Source organism: Drosophila persimilis, unplaced genomic scaffold (assembly GCF_003286085.1).
Source record: "Drosophila persimilis strain 14011-0111.01,24,50 unplaced genomic scaffold, DperRS2 tig00000000-arrow-pilon, whole genome shotgun sequence".
Classification (NCBI taxonomy): Eukaryota; Metazoa; Arthropoda; class Insecta; order Diptera; family Drosophilidae; genus Drosophila; species Drosophila persimilis.
Window position 1 is genome coordinate 3006033 of NW_020825288.1, and position 16307 is coordinate 3022339.

Sequence of the window (16307 nt, forward strand, 5' to 3'; positions counted from 1 at the left end):
ATTCTGGCGGCTGCCGCTTCATTAGTAGAGACCAGCAGCAGCCCCCCAAAAAGTAAAAGCCAAAAAAATTATGACCATATTTGTGGTAAATTATGAGACCCTTTCATAAATCAGGCAGCTCTGGACTGGAGCTCTGGGTCTCTATGCGACGACCTAGCGAAAAATGTACTAGATTATGGCTGGACTATGGTTAGTGTGGCACCATTAGCCAGGTACCAGGCACCAGGCACAAGGCATCAGGCACCAGGCAGCCCGTAGAAACACTCACAAATGGTCAGAGCGGCAGTGGAAATTTACATTGTGCCGCCTGCCGCCTGCCGCCGCATGATGCATGGACCTGGACAATTGCAAGTGCTCGACTTACTTTAAACTGTGCCATTTATCATATACAAAAATATTTTGTCAGTCCGCTTTTGGCCTTTTGCCATTTTCACCATTTTCTATTTGGTCATCTTTCGCTTTTCAATGAGACCAGGTCCCAGGTCCGGCCTCATTGTTGTTCCCCCAAAAAAGACTACCGTTTTTGGTGGCATGCAACGCTTGTCTGGGGAGGAGCTGGAGCGTATGCCATGGCTCGTGCATGTCTCGTGGCCAGCAGCAGCAACAACTGGACAACAAAAGCCCCCGAAGCAGTCGGATGTACGATCACTTGCGGCATTACGAGTTCGAGTTGTGGCTTTCCTCCGCACTTCACTCCACATCTCATATACTCGTATGTATACGTTACTTACCTGCGGCATGCGCAGATCTCTATGCCAAACGAATGGAACGGGGCCTCCATGACATTTGGTTATGATCGCCAGGAAGTTGTAATGCTCAGAAATCCATACTCGGGTGTAAGGATCTAAGGATCTCTTCTAAATATCAGGCGGATGGATAGATGTGTAAAGAACCAAAAGTTCTCGGTGTTTTGAAAGTAGTGCTCTGAAAGCAACCAGTATTTTCAGTTTTCTTTATGGGCTTTCGAATGATGTTTCAGGATTGCAAAAGATTCGCTCTATAAGAATCCGCTCGAGCACTCATGAACTCTGAGGCTCAATTCTCAGTAAATTGTCATCTCGTACGCAACCCAGCCAATTAAAGACTCTACGTGACCTCCAGCCGAAACCAAACTGGAGATAAAAACTGATGAAAACAAGAAAAGAAGGAAGACCAACCAGAGAAGACACCAACAAGATTTGCGGCCCTGCCATGTAAAGCTCTCCACGCTGCCACTCTTTTTGTGCTCGACCCGAGAGATACTCTCGGTATGTGCAGCTAATTGACCGTCCAAGGCGGCCCCAGACGATGATGCACTTCATAAAAAAATAAATACAAAAATACCAAAATAAAAAGAAACGGAGGACAAAACGAGGCAGCCAGAAAAAGAGCGAGCGAGCGAGTGAGAATCATTCAAGTGGCGGGGCATTACGTCAACGTCAACTCAATTTGGCAGACGACACACACGGGGCAGGGGGCAGGGGGCAGGGGGCAGAGTCTACGAATGGGAAACTGTGGAGTCTGAGTCCGTGGCCGGGTCAAGTGCTGACGCATCTGCCAAATCGAGTGGAGTGCAGCAAAAGTTACAAGTGCTTGAAAAATATATACAATATGTACTCGTATAATGAGCAATGTTGCTGCCGCTCCTCATTAAGAGTGATCCATCGGTCCAACCAGATTTCTGCATCATTTCAGTTATGGCTGCGATGCGTTCCGCAATTATTTTTATTTTCTTAATTCAATTTAAGTGTCATACATCTTTTTTTTTGGAGCTGTGGCATCTTGTCGAGATCTCTTTATGGCAAAAGAAGTATGATCTGCAGATTATAAGATGTGTTTCCATTTAATGAGGAAACAATGGTGCTGTGCTGAAGGGAAATTCTTCAAGACTTGCAAAGTAATTCTTTCTTTGCTATTTTACACTTCAGTTTTATCACTTTCTTTGAACATATGGTCTCGTTAATGTTATAGCAATCTAATGGTCAGATATGATATCTATTTCTTTGTTAAATAAACAACTGATGGAACTCTGAATACACTCAGAGAAAAAAGCGCTAAATCATACTCAAAGTATCTATACACGGGATAGATATAGATACACATCAAGGGTATTCTTTTTGCTGCTTAAGCAAGTAAGATGGGGGTGGGTGGATTGTCACCTAGTATATATACGTGTGTATTGTTGTGTTGTGTTTCTTCTTACTATAAACTTCTTTCCTGAGTAAAGTTCTTTGATAAATAAACAACTCTGAATACTGATTCATTTAACAGTTTACTCGCTAATGTGTGTATATATGCAAGTGCCGTTGTAGCCAACAGTTTGCGAGTTTGCCAGTTGGCAAAATTCGAAGAAAGTCTGCAAAACTCCCATAACAGATAACTGAATAATGAACAGACCATATTATTCATAGTAAGTGTTCGGGTATAAAAGCCAGCCGTCCAGCGGAGGGATTCTCAGTTGTCTACAAGTTCTCCAAGCAAGATGTCCTTAGGCTGTACCTGCCTGACTCTGACGTTTTTTCTGGCTGGATGTATCTCTGGCGTGTCGGCGGCGTTCAAGTTTAACCCCAACCTCTACTGCGATCTGCCGTACTGTGGACCGCACAACCTAGTTTGTGTGAAGAGCGTAGATATATGAGAATCGAGTAACTTCTTTGGGCTGTTCCAATCGTATATGCTTCTCTTAGAACTTCACCTTTCAATGCAAGCCCTCGGGTAAGTTTGTGAACTTGCGGCACCACCAGAACGAAATAGTTGGGGCGTTGAATAGCTTTCGGAATAAGGCCGCCACCGGAGTGACGCGATATCTGCTGCCGGCCGGAAGGATGGCTCGTATGAGCTGGTCCGAAGAGCTCGAGTACTTCGCCAGGGCCGATCTCATGACCTGCATGCCCCTGCCGCGCCCCTGCATGACATCGCCGAATATACCCAACATTGGCAGTATCTTCGACACCACCGCCTACCCGGGAAAGGAGAAGAAAAACGTTGACGTGGTCCTCAGTATGATAGCAGGATGGGCAAAGGAGGCACAGTATGTGACCAGACAGCAAACAGTATACCTTGAAGAGCGCAAGGATTCTAGGTAGCGTTTTCCTATTGTTTAACAATATTTGAATCACATTTCTGTAATCGAATCCCCAGATCGACATACAAGCCAGTTCTGCTGATGACGGAACGCAATACGCAGGTGGGATGTGCTGGTTTCAAATTTACCCAGGACCGAATCAACTATTTTTACGTGAGCTGCTGCTTTTCCACAGTCGGCATGAAGCACACGGCCATCTACCAAATCGCCTTGAAGCCGGGTGTGCTCTGCAAGCGTCGTGATGTCAAATATAAGAATCTGTGCGCCATCGGAGAGAAGTATCCGGAGAATACGCAAATTTATTCCGATCAATACATGTGATGGATAAAAACTACTCCATGATAATATATCCTCTCATAAGGGCATACTCGTAATATGCATGCTCTGTGCAAAAACCTCACGTGTTGTGTGCGCTAATTTATGACTGTCACTGTTCACGTCCCAGGGGCCGGAGGGTAGGCAAATGGGTGTTTTGGGACCTGCATAAAAGGGACTGCTGCAAGGAACTCCTCCCACAGAAGCGTTCCCGCAAGCACACGGCATGAGGCAGCAGTCGATCCTTCAGTTAATCCTCGTGGCTTGCCTGAGTCCTGGCTGGGAGTGCTTCGAGTTGCAGTTTCTTCGGCAACTTAAAAGCGAGCTGAACTTTGAGTTTGTACTGCTGCTCGGAAATTCGGAACCCATTTGGCTAAAGAGCCTATGGCAGCTGCCGGTGTCCGTCATTCAGATGGATGAGAAGATCCCCCACGTGAACTATAATCTGAGTCAACATCATTCGAAGAACTTCCTGAGCATTGGTTTTGTGAAAGATTTCCCCGATCGATTGCTTGAGGTTGTCCACTTAAATCTGAGAATGCTGAACACCGTGCCGATTCTTTTCGTGATGAGAAAGCGGAGGATGCGAGTGCAACCGCTGCTGGAATGGTTCTGGCTGCATGATTTTCTCAATGTCTTGGTCATTTATGAGGATTTCAAGGTAAAACAGAATAGCCAGAGGAATATATATATATATATATCATCTGTTGCAGGAATCTTCCCAAACCATCTACAGCTACACGCCATTCCCCATTTTGCAGTTCATTGAGAGACGCCTCGAGAATACCACCATGCTATTCCCTCCTCGAATGTCAGATCTACAGGGCTATCGACTGCCGATTGCGGTGGGCGGGTCATCACCGCGTCTAATCGTGTACCGAGGGACCAATGGAGAACTCATATACTCCGGGCTGGTCGGTAATCTGATGAAGAGCATCGAGCAGCGGTTCAACTGCCGTCTAGTGCAGCCGCATCCGTTGAATGAGTCCGCCATTCCGCCGGCTCTGCAACTGATTGGGGCAGTGCGTAACGGAAGCGCAGAGTTCGCTCTGGCGGCCGTCTATCCCCAGGGGCCCTTCGTCGGCTTAACGTATCCTTTCGAGCTGATGAGCTGGTGCCTGATGATGCCTGTACCGGAGGAGATTCCACGCAGCGAGCTGTACACCATGGTATTTCATTGGCCGGCATTTCTACTCATTCTCCTGGCTCTAGTGGCCATTTCTCTGATTTTGGGCCTGTCCCTGAGGCTCCATGGATATCGGGTGCAGCCGACTGAGTTTTTCCTGCACAATAGTTGCCTGAGGGGACTGCTGGGACAGTCCTTTATCGAGGTCTTTCGAGCTCCCCCTCTGGTTCGCGGTATTTACCTGGAGATATGCGTGCTGGGTATTCTGATCACCACCTGGTACAACTCCTACTTCTCCACTTACGTGACGAGTGCCCCGCGGCGACCTCCATTTACCAGCTACGAAAGCATTGCACGTTCCCAAACAAAGATAGTGGTATGGACCTCCGAATACCGTATACTTTTGAAGTACTTCAGCAGCATCGAGGAGTATGAGTCCATGTTCCAATTCGAGCCGGACTACAATAAGTTTTTAGAGTTGCGCGAGTCCTTTAATACGCAATATGGCTATATGCTGCCGCTGGAGAAGTGGCTGCTGATCAGTGAGGAGCAGAAAATCTTCAGTACGCCACTCTTCACAATGCGGGAGGATCTCTGCTTCTTTCACGCCATTCCCATTGTCTTTCCGATCAAGGAAAATAGCATCTTCCGGGAGGCCCTGGACCGCCTCATACAGGAGGTGCTGGCAACTGGTCTCCTCAATCGCTGGCGGGACATGGCCTTCACGGACATGATCAAGGCGGGTCAGTTGAGTCTTGTCGATCGAGGCAAGCCCAAGGACTTTCAAGCCATGCAACTGATGGACTTGCAACACATTTCGGTAGCCTTTGGCTTGATGATGGCTTTGGCAATTGTAGTGTTTCTTCTGGAGCTGATGTGGTTCTGGCGTCATCAAATAAGGGTGAGACTCGGACAGGTATGGTAAATATGGTATAGAATCTAGTGTACGACGGAATCGATTTTCGATTTAACTGCACTCAGAGAAAAACAGCTAAGTTCAAATAAATTGATGTTAATATTATTATCATAAAATACTGGTTACAAAATGTTAATTGTTGAGTTACAATACAACTCACCCAATGATAACAAAAATCTTTAATAGTCCAGTTCTAAATTTAAAAATTATTAAATTAAAATTAAATGTTCTGTTTTTAGATAAAACGATAATAAAATGAAATATAATTCACTTTGATTTATATGTACATAAATTTATTTTAAAGTCTTTTTAATATGGCCATTATTTAATTCAAATCCAAAATACTTTAAAATTATTAAAGTATATTAAATCTATAGGAAATATATTTAATCTAAACATGTAAATGCTTAATTTGAATATGAAATATACAATTTTTATTTTAATGCCCAGATGTAATTCAATTAACAATTTTCTAGCTAATCAAGTTAAAAAGTAGAAAATGAAAAAATGAAGTTTTTGAAATGTTTTGATACATTATTAAAAGGAACGATTTTCTTTGAAAAGTATCTCCGAATAAAGTCTGCAATTAGGTATTCGGATATATGGTAATCTAACAATTACTTTATATCACAGTTATTGTACGAGTACATAACCCAGACCCAGGCGTGATTTCAGTTGTTGCCTTGTAGTCCCGGGGGAAATATGTTTTTTTGGTTTTCGACTTTTTCTCGATTTGGGACTTGTTAACATGGTCCGCTAATTGGATTTGGCCATTAGCCGGTGTCGTCGGCGGATTCATTAGCAACCCTTTAAATGTGCAGCGGCATCAATCAGTGTCATGCAGTGGTGCCTCGTCCATCGTGATGTATTGTCCGTGTCTGATGCTTTCCTGCTTTTGTCTGATTTGCTTGGGGGCGAGTGGCTCAAAGGTTGTGCAATTGCTGGACAGGATACGGCAGGAGTCTCACTTTGAATACCTGCTGCTGATGAAGAACAGGAATGCCACTGTGCCGGATCAGGCTTGGAATGGCAGCACACTGGCAATGGAGCTCATGGATGAACTGAGGGTCCCTGTGCTGCAGCTGGATGAGAATGTTATCTACTTTCTCCACAATGGCATCCACAGTCGACTGGTGACTGTGGTATACTTGAGCAGTGGCAAGCTGGAGGAGCACGATGGTTTGCTTAAGGCGTTGGTGGCCAATCTCAAACACATGACCACATCGAGAGTCATATTTCTGATGGAAACGGAACCGGCAAGTGAAGGACTACTCTTTGATATATTTGCGCATTGCTGGAAAATGACGGTACTGAATGTCCTGGTCTTATTTGCGGATCACGAGGTGGGTAGAGGAAAATTCATGGATTAAAGTAAATGGAGCTATTTCCTTTTTCTTCTAGAAAACTCACACTTTCTACCGCTACTCGCCTTTTCCCCATCTTCACATAGAGGAGGGAACCTATGACTCTCCACTGACAATTTTTCCGAATCGACTCCGGAACTTCCTTGGATATCGGATGCCCACGATTATTGGGGGCACCTCGCCACGCGTTATAGCCTATTACAAGCGGGGCAAAGTGGTGTACGAGGGTACTGTTGGCCACTTCATGGACGTCTTTCAGCGGAAATACAATTTCAGCTTCGTCCAGCCGCTTCTGCCGTCGAACCCGACTGTCTTTGCCCCATCCATGCAGACGGTGGCCGCTGTGCGCAACCACACCGTGGAGGTGGCCATGTCGCTTACCTTTCCCACCATACCGCCCTTCGGCTTCACGTACCCGTACGAGCAGATGAACTGGTGCCTTATGCTGCCCGTCGAGGCAGACGTCTCCACGCCGGAGTACTACACAAGAGTGTTCGATCTGCAGGCCTTCCTGGTGACCCTGTTTACGCTGGTGGGGATATCCTTTCTGCTGGCCATGACTCTGTGGCTCCATGGGTATCGGGTGGCTCCGTATGACTTCCTCCTGCACGAAAGCTGTCTACGCGGAGTGCTGGGGCAGTCTTTCGTTGAGGTAAATCGAGCTCCCACTCTTGTTCGTGGCATCTATCTGGAGATCTGCGTGCTGGGTATTCTCATCACGTCCTGGTACAACTCCTACTTCTCCTCCTACCTGACCACGGCGCCAAAGGAGATGCCATATCGCAGCTACGATGACTTATATGCCTCCCGCTTGAAGGTGGTGGCCTGGAAGCCGGAATATGAGGAGCTGATTGGGCGGCTCGCAGAGCTTCGGAAGTACGAGTCCATGTTCATGGTAGTGCCAGAATTCAGTCGCTACATAAGTCTGCGCGACTCCTTCAACACCAGGTACGGCTACATGATGCACACCACCAAGTGGATGGTCGTCACCGAGCAGCAGAAGGTCTTCTCGAAGCCCCTGTTCCGGATGCGTGAGGATTTCTGCTTCTTCAATAACATACCGTTCGGTTTTCCCATCAACGAGAACTCTGTGTTCCTGGAACCGATTCTCACGCTCATCATGGAACTCGCCGCAACGGGCCTCACTTTGCATTGGATGCAGACCGCCTTCTCGGAGCTGATCGAGGCAGGGGAACTGCACTTCCTCGACCTGAGTCCCCACAGAGAGTTCCGGGCCATGCAGTTAATAGATCTGCAGTATGTCTGGTATGGTTTCGCCTTCATGTCGGCGCTCTCCTCAATCGTCTGGCTACTGGAGGTGGTCCGGCATAGACTACGCAGACGAGGCGAGGCGCGGCGCGGCGCGGCGCGGCGGCTAGTTAAATGAAGGCATCCCTCTAATATTTTTATGGCCAGGCTTATGGATATTTGACTAGCCATCGCAGATAACTTTCGTTTCCACGAGATCAGCGTGGCTGTTACCCGATTTTCATTGTGCAAAAATATACTCTCTTATTCGTACGTATGCCGCAGCCTGGCTCAGAGTTCAAACATCAAAAGCAATTAAGACGCGTGCTTGTTGCGGCTCCCGCTCCCCCAAAGGTGCCACGGTCTGCGGCAGCGACAGCGACAGCGGCATCCATGATGTTAGCCACCTGTGCGACGGCCACTGGCGCCTCTTGAAATTCCCTAATCGACATGTTTCGATCTCAAATGACTTTTTGCCGCAACAGCAGAAGCACCAGCAGCAGCAGCACCAGCAGCAGCTGGAGCTGAGGCATCAGTCTCTGTGTCTCGGTCGTGTGGTGCCTGATCTCTTCGGGTGAAAAATTTTCTCTAATCTACGCTGATGGCTGCTGGTGGCGTTAGCCGTTTGCCCATTCGGCCGTTCGGCCATTTGGCGCATGCGGCACGCATTTGCAGCCATCCACCAAATGAGGCACTGATGCCCAGGCTGTGGCGGTAGCCAGGTACCGAGTACTTTGATTTTGACTGACAAGTGCCGCCTGCCTGTGGGCCCCGGCTGCGTCTCCGGTTGACATGCGCAGCTGCAGCATGAGCTTTCATGTGCGGCTGCGCGCTGGTCTTCCTTTATTGGAGAAAATTATTTCAATCTGCAGAGACTCCGGTACGACTCCGTAACGAGTGGCAGAGGCTGAAACTAATTAACCCAAGGCAGGATCAATGCAGACACGAAGCGAAGCGCATCTTAATTGTCAATAAAACGTTTAAGATTTCTTTATTTTTTAATGCTTGCAATACTAATAAAAATATTAATGCAAAACTTAACCGCAAATGGATATGTGTGTGTCGAGTGTGTGTGCATAAATAATAACTAACAAAGATTTAACTAAGATTTTTTGTTGATGTGTGTGGCTTAGCCTAGGGTTCAATATAAAACAAGGATCGATCGACCTCTCTCTCTCGCTAGCTAGTAGCTCTCGAGCTGTCGTATGTATGTACATATAACTACTAAATTCAATAAATTAGAAGACAAATACTACTCGTATTACAAGAGTTTACACACAGTTTATAACAAATCGATTAAATGTTACATAACCCAAACACCATTGAAGATATGCACTTATATAATATATTATAATGGAATTACCTTTTTTAAAAACTATCACAAAATAATTGGCAGTTTAATTAACCATTAGTTATATTTAACCTACGCTTAACCTCTCTAACGCTCTCTTTCTCTTTAACGTTGTCTATACATTTAGGGGCACTATTTGTATTATTATTTGTTTTATGGTATGTCGTACTACGACTCGTGTTTTATCAAATACAAAAATAATGGCAAGTGCAAGTTGAGTTTGTTTAACGCATTGTTTGTAGATTTTTATACATACATCATTATTTTACTTGTGCCCTCCTCTACTGAAGAAGAATGCCTCTTTGAAGTCGGCGAACACTGGCAGGGGGAGCAGGCAGGGGCCCAAGAGATCAAAGAGATTCTTGAGGGAGGAGAGAAATTGTGGAAAGTTCTTGGCAGAAGAAATAAAGACTGGCCCTGGGTCAGTGTTCTTGAACATGGACTCAAGCATTTGGCATTCCCTTAGCTGGCTGTTTACAAACTAATTGGATATAATTAGTTAATCAATTAATTAGTTATATACACAAAAATTATGCTAATTTGGGCAATGCAACTAAGAAAAACAAAATACTTTCAATTTACAGGAAGAACACGCATTGTTTTCGAGACGAAGAAGAAGTTTGTGGATTGGTTTTCTAAGAGTTTCAGGATGTCAGGATCGTAGGACGTCGGTTGTTGTAGGGTAAGTATTTCTTTTAGCAGGGAAGCGTTTGGCCTCATTTTGATATCACCACGCGTAGAATTGCTTCATTAGCTTGATTACACTTATACGTATCTCTATTTAGTTTAATTGTAGGTTCTATCTGGTAGTAGCATTAATTAAAATCTTCAAAATTTGGCACATTTAAATTTAATTTGTGGTTGTGTCTTTAAGCATTAAAATGTACATTAAGTTGAGTATTTTATTTGGAAGTGCTTCGAGTGTTGGTTGGTATATGTTCGAGTTCGAGTAGGTATATAGGAATTGCACAGAAAGCTGAATATAGGAATTCTTCAATGACGTAAATTCGAGACGGAGTGGAGTATGGGATATCCCCATATCCCTCCAGGAGTATGTATTCGAGTAGCATATATGTATATATAGTTTTCATTTAGCTTTTGTCGTTGTGTGTGTGTGTGTGTGTGTGTGTTTTGTGAGTAAGGAACAAGAAATAGTTTCGTTTGCGGGGACTTCTGCCGTCGTACTACCGATTCGTGAGCAGGCCATTGGCTGGGGGCAGGATGCCAGGCGGAGTGTTCGGATTGCTGATCATCCCAGGCAGTGACGGAGTCATCTGCCGCTGCTGATTGATGGATGCTGCTGCTGCGGCCGCTGCCGCTGCGGCTGCGGCTGCCGCAGATGATCCGCCACTGGATCTCTGGTGCTTGGAGGAGCTGCCCTTGATCAGGCTTCCATTGTTCTTTTGGGTCATGTGCGTCTGGTAGTGCTTAGCCAGGTGTGCCTTCTGCCGGAAGCTCTTGCCGCACAGGGAGCAGGCGAAGGGCTTCTCGCCCGTGTGGGTGCGGATGTGGACATTCACCGAGTACTTGTCCTTGAATCCCTTCGAGCAGATAGAGCAATAGTGCAGGGAGCGCTCTTTCCGCTGACCACCACCGCCACTGGCCGAGGAGGAGGAGCCACTGGAGTTGGCAGGCGGACTGTTGCTGCTGCTGCTCGCACTGCCGCTGGATGATGAGCTGCCACTTCCCGCACTGCTGCCCATGACCACGCCCAGTGCTCCTCCTCCGCCGCTGCCGCTGCTGCTGTTGTTGTTGTTGTTGTTGTTAGCCACATTGGGATTGTTGTTGTTGTTGCTGCTGCTGGTAGTGCTGCTGCTGCTGCTCCGTTTGTACTGCTTCTTGGGCTTTGAGATGCCACTGCCAGATCTGCCAGGATGGTTGGCGGACGAGCCTGCTCCGCCCGTGGGCGGTGTTGATGTGCTCACTTCCGGCTTTAGTGGCTGCGGCGGCTGGAGCTGATTGGCCGTCGTGATTGCCGTCGGATTCGGGGAGATTTGCATGAGGACATCGGTGGCACTGCTGTAGTCTGTGCCAGGCGTGGGCGTCGAAGAGCCTCCGGTGCAGAACTGCTGCACCTCGTTGGCGATGCGCTTGATCTTCTCAAAGTCATCGCTGAAGGCGTTCTCCAACGACAGGAACATATCGTCCACAATGATATTGGCATTGCCGTTGTGCTGCTGCTGTTGCTGTTGCACCTGCTGCTGCTGCTGCTGCTGCTGGGATGTGAGATGGACACCAGCCATGCCCTGAGCCTCGTCAAACATTTGGGCGGCATTTAGCGTGGAGTCGGCAAAGCCCAGTGCATCGGCAGCATCGTCCGTGAAGAGCAGGCGCCGCATATCCTCCTCCTTGACGACGGGCATGGCTAGGCCGTTCTGCATATGCAGACCCTTGGAGTACCCCTTACCCTGGAGCGCGCTACGTAGCAGTGACTCCGCCGTGCTCTGCTCCGTCTCGGCATTGTGATCGGCCATATGCCAGTCGTTGTTGTTGTTCTGGAACTGGGCCAACTGCTGGCCCAAGTCATTGCCCCCCGCGATGGAAATGGCCGTAACGAGCGAGGGCAGCGTCTGTGTGGGGCCCTGGGAAATACTGCTGAGACCATTGGCATCTGCCCCGTTCACGATCACATCCTTGCCGTCCGTGCTGAAGCCGCTGTCGTCGTACGGATACTCCGACTTGATGTACCCCGGAAAGCTGCCCAGAAGACTGTCCAGATCGAGGGAGCTCGGCAGCTGCTCTGCCTCAGAGCGCTTCAGCCAGGGCTCGCCGCCGTTTAATACTGTCAGGGTGTAGATCTGTCCGTCGGTGGTGTCCAGGCTGCTGATGGTGTCGCTGCTGCTGCCCGCCCCACTGGAGGCTGCCGAGGAACTGCTGGGATTGGGCTGCTGCTGCTGTTGGTGGGCATGCGAATGCTGCTGCTGCTGCTGCTGGTGGTGGTGCGACTGAGGAGACGTGGGACTGGGCTGGTTGGTGGCTGTGGCTGTGGCACCACCATTACCAGTGTTGGCAGTGACCGGCTGCTGTTGCCAGCAGTAACGATCGAGGTCCTCGAATATGGAGGTAGAATCGAGGCGACTGCTGTCCTTGTCCTGGTTCCAGAACTGAAAGGATAAAAAGGACACAAAATATGGGATATTATAGACAAGGAGTTGTTTACTATATCGATCAGATGGGCCAATGTAGTGTGGTAATTTTGTATATTTTTTGGTATATATTTTTCTTGCAGTTTTTGCTGTGAAAGATCTGCGACCTACCTCATAGCCCTGTAACGTGGGATCTCCTCCATTGCTGCTACCATTTCGATTGCCCACGGGTATCACGATGCCACCGCCACCTCCTCCTCCTCCTCCTCCCCCTCCACCGCCGCCTCCCCCACCATCGTGGATCATGCTGCTGTTGGTTCTCGCACCACCGCCGCAGAGGGCCTGCTGTGGTGATTGGGTGGAGATGGAGATGGTTGGCTGGTGCACCACTTGAACGTGGCTGGCGGTGTGACTGTTGTGCTGACTGTGGTGGTGCTGCTGCTGGTGGGGCTGCTGCTGATGGTGCTGCTGCTGGTGCAGGCTGACGCCCAAGGAGTCGACGCCCACACCAATGCCGATGCCCATGTCGGGGCCAGTGACAAAGTCGAAGAAGTCCGCCTTGGAGAGATCCTCGGCACGAAAGGATTCGCTTATATCCATGCCAGCCGATGCGGACATATCCTCAGTGCCGATCATTTGTTGTGCCTGAAGCGCCAGAGTAGCGCCTTAAGTCGACAAGTGTTGGCTAATGCTTGTTGGATATGCTTGTCAGTGTTGGTTAACTGCGGAAGAGACTGAATAAAAGAAAGTTGATTAGTCGGAGGGATTCGAAGAAGTTCCAGGAAAATTGCGTCTAAGTTATTCCTGTCGTGATTTCGTTTTCATTTTTGGTTTCTCCATTTCTCTGGCCAACACATACACAAACGCACACACAGGCAGAGCACCACTCTCTGACACACCGATTGATTAAAGCCACTTGTCAGACGGCCACTTAAGTCAATCAGTCATTCACTCGCTCGCTCGCTCACTCATTCTAGCCGCATTGCCTGGGCCTGCATTCCGGCCATACTTGCATTTTAATTTGAGCCGCTCTTGGCTTGGCTTTTTAGCCGGCTGGCTATCTGCAAACGAATAAATCAAGCTGACAGAAGGGTGACAAAGTGTAAACACATTTGGCGTGCCCGCCTCGTAAATCTCTTGCCGCTGCGAAGCGAAGGCGAAGGCGCACTTGGACTTTGGCTAATGCCAAACTCAAACCAAACTCAACCTGTCATTGCGACAGTTTTTTTCTCTTCTTTTTTTTTTGTTTTGTTTTTTTTTGGCTGTTTCCCCTACTTTGCGGTCCATTCTTGTTTCTCTCAGCTTTTGGCTTGTTTCATTTGCATAGATTTGGCAAGTCAGACAGGCGGACGCACAACGAGCCGGGCATTTAGAATAGTGGCTTGCATAAAAGTACGTACTCGCACAGGGAAATGGGGCTCTTAAGTATTTCTGGATTGTAATTATGGAGATCGTGGGGATTATAGTTTGTATAATAAAAGTAAAATGACAGAAAGCTCACAATATATAAAATAATTTGATCATCAACATGTTATATAAAGTCAAAAAAAAACGAAATACTCTGCAGTACTCTCCCGCAGAATCAAATAAGTTATCGAGTATCCTATTTCCCTGCCCTGTGCTGTACATTGCCGCGCCAGTTCAGCTTGATACTGGCTACTGTATATTCCCATATCTGCAGAATTACACACAATATATTCATGTGTGGTGTACCCCGAAGGTGATCGAACTGACAGTCCGGCGCGCTGGGTCTATTGCCTCTTCCCTCCTGCTTCTGTGCCTGTATCTGTATCTAGTTGTGCCCCCAAGTCGTGTTCTAGCAAATGTGCCAAATGTTCAAATTGTCAAATTGATTTGACTCTTTTTTGTTTATTTATTCGCTGGAAACTGACTCAGAATCGTATAGTTCTCTTATATGTGTATGAAAAATGGACCTTGCGGCGATTCTGTTGCTGTTTCTGTGGCGGTGTGGCAGCGTGGCAGCGTGAGAACCACAAACAAAAATGACTTAACAAATTTGCATTGCTGGTGTAGTCGCAGTCGTACATAGAGCTCTAGCCCGTACCCCGGCCTGCATACTTTAGATAAGGGCAGAGCGTACGAGAGAGAAAATACCGCTGCTGGAAAATATTTTAGATGCTGCCCGGGCTGCCGCTGCTTCTAGAGACTTTTAAGTGCAATATCTGGGGAGAAATCAAACTGGCATGGGGCTCTGGAAATACTTAGCTGGGAGACGGCCACGGCAGCAGCATCAACACCTGATCAAAGACCAGGCCAAAGAGGAGAAAAAGCGGCAACAAGTGCAGACCATTTGTTAAGCGGTCAGTTAACATTTTTAAGGCTCTTAAGGTGAGCTCGTTTTCCAGTGTTTTCCCTGGCTTATCGCCCCCCGAACATCGGACCCCGCTCGAGACCAGAGCTGCCCAAAAATATGGCAAAGCTCTGAAAATTTCACCGAAAACACCGAAAAGACCGAAAAGTCTGCGTAATCATTTGTGGTCATTTGCCTGCCAACTGACAGCCCAACCTGCTGCTGCTGCTGTTGCTGCTTCGGCGGCCTGCCTAGTAGTTTACTTAATAATCATGTTTAAGATGCAGAAATTACTTTATATATACTTTATGGCCGACAGCAGGGAAACGCTTCGCGAGAGAAAGAGGGAGAACCGTGAGGGGGGGAGAACTCGCAGAAATATGAAATAAAATAATAATCCTTTGTTTGAGCATTTTGGCGCTCAAATATTGACTAATTTGAGCACGATTATTGTGATTTGGATGCGGGACGGAGTCCAAAACGGAGTCTGAACCTGAGCCAGCACCAGCACCAGCACCAGAGCCTGGGCCAGAGTCTGAGTCTCAGAAAGAAAGTTGGCCGGCCGTCGAGACGTGCTCATATAACTGGCGGCCAGCCAATCATGGACGTGGTCTATAGATGTGAATGTGGATGTGGATGTGCATGTGCCGGCACATGCATCTTCCCATCTTTGCTCGTTTCTGTGCCATGATGAAGATGCATGCAAGTGCAACTGCAACTGCAACTGCAACGGGGTATCGGTGCTGGCAGGGGGTCTCAGAGGGGATTGGAACTGCATTTTATTTCCCTCCCAAATGCTGCATGGTAATCGCAATCGTAATCGTAGAAATTGTTAGCGCATTTTGGCAAATGCAAACAGCCCGAGGCGGCATCATTTTCAAAACATGATAGCATGATGGGTTTTTATGTTTGAATAACTATCTATGCATCGGAAGGGGGGCTCTGATGTGAGTGGGGGGGGCTCGGTTTCGGGCTATCAACTAGTGCTAGTGGGTAATAAATAAAAATGTTCCAATAATTGAAAGGCTTTTTAATTAAGCCAAGCTCTGAAGCCCGTTGGCTTAGTTATTTGCATACTTGAGTGCACGAGTAGGGAAACTGGAAATTTTCAATTTGAGCACAATTTCTTTGGTCTGTCCAGGTCATGATTAGGCCCAAATCCCTCCCCATCCTCACAATCATCAACCATTGTTGCCGGCATCGTCACATGCTAAAAAGCGGAGACAAACCAGAAGAATTACTCGCAAAAGCCAGGCAGGCAGGCAGGTAGGCCCATCGTCTGGGATTAGTTTATGTGCAGGAATTTTTATATTGCGGTTACACAATTTTCTCTCAATGGTTGGGCTTTCCTCCCTCCTGGCAGACAATCAATGAAAATCACACGCTTTGGCAGCTTCTGCTTTGGGCCGCTTTTTCTTCTCTGTTGAATTTGTGGCTGCTGCTGCTGCCGTTTGTTGTTTCTGCTGGCTACTGCTGTTTTAGTCGCTTTGGTTGCACGATTTTCCACGCATTTTTAACCCAAATAC

The 16307-nt window shown here is 47.5% G+C and overlaps 4 protein-coding genes across 5 annotated transcripts in view; 3 read left to right on the plus strand and 1 right to left on the minus strand.

Annotated features, from left to right (window-relative positions):
* Positions 1-2459: 2459 nt before the first annotated feature.
* Positions 2460-3438, plus strand: LOC6595115. Its single transcript, XM_002020153.2, has 3 exons — positions 2460-2605; positions 2667-3061; positions 3121-3438. The coding sequence occupies exons 1-3, from the start codon at positions 2462-2464 to the stop codon at positions 3383-3385; spliced, it is 804 nt and encodes a 267-aa protein (XP_002020189.1). The 5' UTR covers positions 2460-2461; the 3' UTR covers positions 3386-3438.
* Positions 3439-3605: 167 nt separating this feature from the next.
* Positions 3606-5491, plus strand: LOC6595114. The gene is made up of 2 exons (XM_002020152.2): positions 3606-4040; positions 4093-5491. The coding sequence occupies exons 1-2, from the start codon at positions 3606-3608 to the stop codon at positions 5428-5430; spliced, it is 1773 nt and encodes a 590-aa protein (XP_002020188.1). The 3' UTR covers positions 5431-5491.
* Positions 5492-6284: 793 nt separating this feature from the next.
* Positions 6285-8172, plus strand: LOC6595113. Its single transcript, XM_002020151.1, has 2 exons — positions 6285-6764; positions 6823-8172. The coding sequence occupies exons 1-2, from the start codon at positions 6285-6287 to the stop codon at positions 8170-8172; spliced, it is 1830 nt and encodes a 609-aa protein (XP_002020187.1).
* Positions 8173-10227: 2055 nt separating this feature from the next.
* The window catches only part of LOC6595112 (putative uncharacterized protein DDB_G0277255), a 64912-nt gene continuing 58832 nt past the window's right edge, over positions 10228-16307 (minus strand). The window contains exons 1-3 of one of the 2 annotated variants that reach the window (XM_026994734.1): positions 13871-13896; positions 12642-13204; positions 10228-12488 (exon numbers count right to left, since the gene is read on the minus strand). In XM_026994734.1, the coding sequence (XP_026850535.1) occupies positions 10569-12488; positions 12642-13106 (2385 nt within the window). In that variant the 5' untranslated portion in view covers positions 13107-13204; positions 13871-13896 and the 3' untranslated portion in view covers positions 10228-10568. Of the gene's footprint in view, positions 12489-12641; positions 13205-13870; positions 13897-16307 lie in introns of those variants that run through there. The other variant, XM_026994733.1, reaches the window with a different exon arrangement.

Bases quoted from the DNA above. Each gene is read 5' to 3' on its own strand.
- LOC6595115 (XM_002020153.2), top strand. From the start codon at position 2,462: ATGTCCTTAGGCTGTACCTGCCTGACTCTGACGTTTTTTCTGGCTGGA. The intron at 2,606-2,666 runs GTAGATATATGA...TGCTTCTCTTAG, and splicing joins ACCTAGTTTGTGTGAAGAGC to AACTTCACCTTTCAATGCAA. The intron at 3,062-3,120 runs GTAGCGTTTTCC...TCGAATCCCCAG, and splicing joins GAAGAGCGCAAGGATTCTAG to ATCGACATACAAGCCAGTTC.
- LOC6595114 (XM_002020152.2), top strand. From the start codon at position 3,606: ATGAGGCAGCAGTCGATCCTTCAGTTAATCCTCGTGGCTTGCCTGAGT. The intron at 4,041-4,092 runs GTAAAACAGAAT...CATCTGTTGCAG, and splicing joins TCATTTATGAGGATTTCAAG to GAATCTTCCCAAACCATCTA.
- LOC6595113 (XM_002020151.1), top strand. From the start codon at position 6,285: ATGTATTGTCCGTGTCTGATGCTTTCCTGCTTTTGTCTGATTTGCTTG. The intron at 6,765-6,822 runs GTGGGTAGAGGA...TTTTTCTTCTAG, and splicing joins TCTTATTTGCGGATCACGAG to AAAACTCACACTTTCTACCG.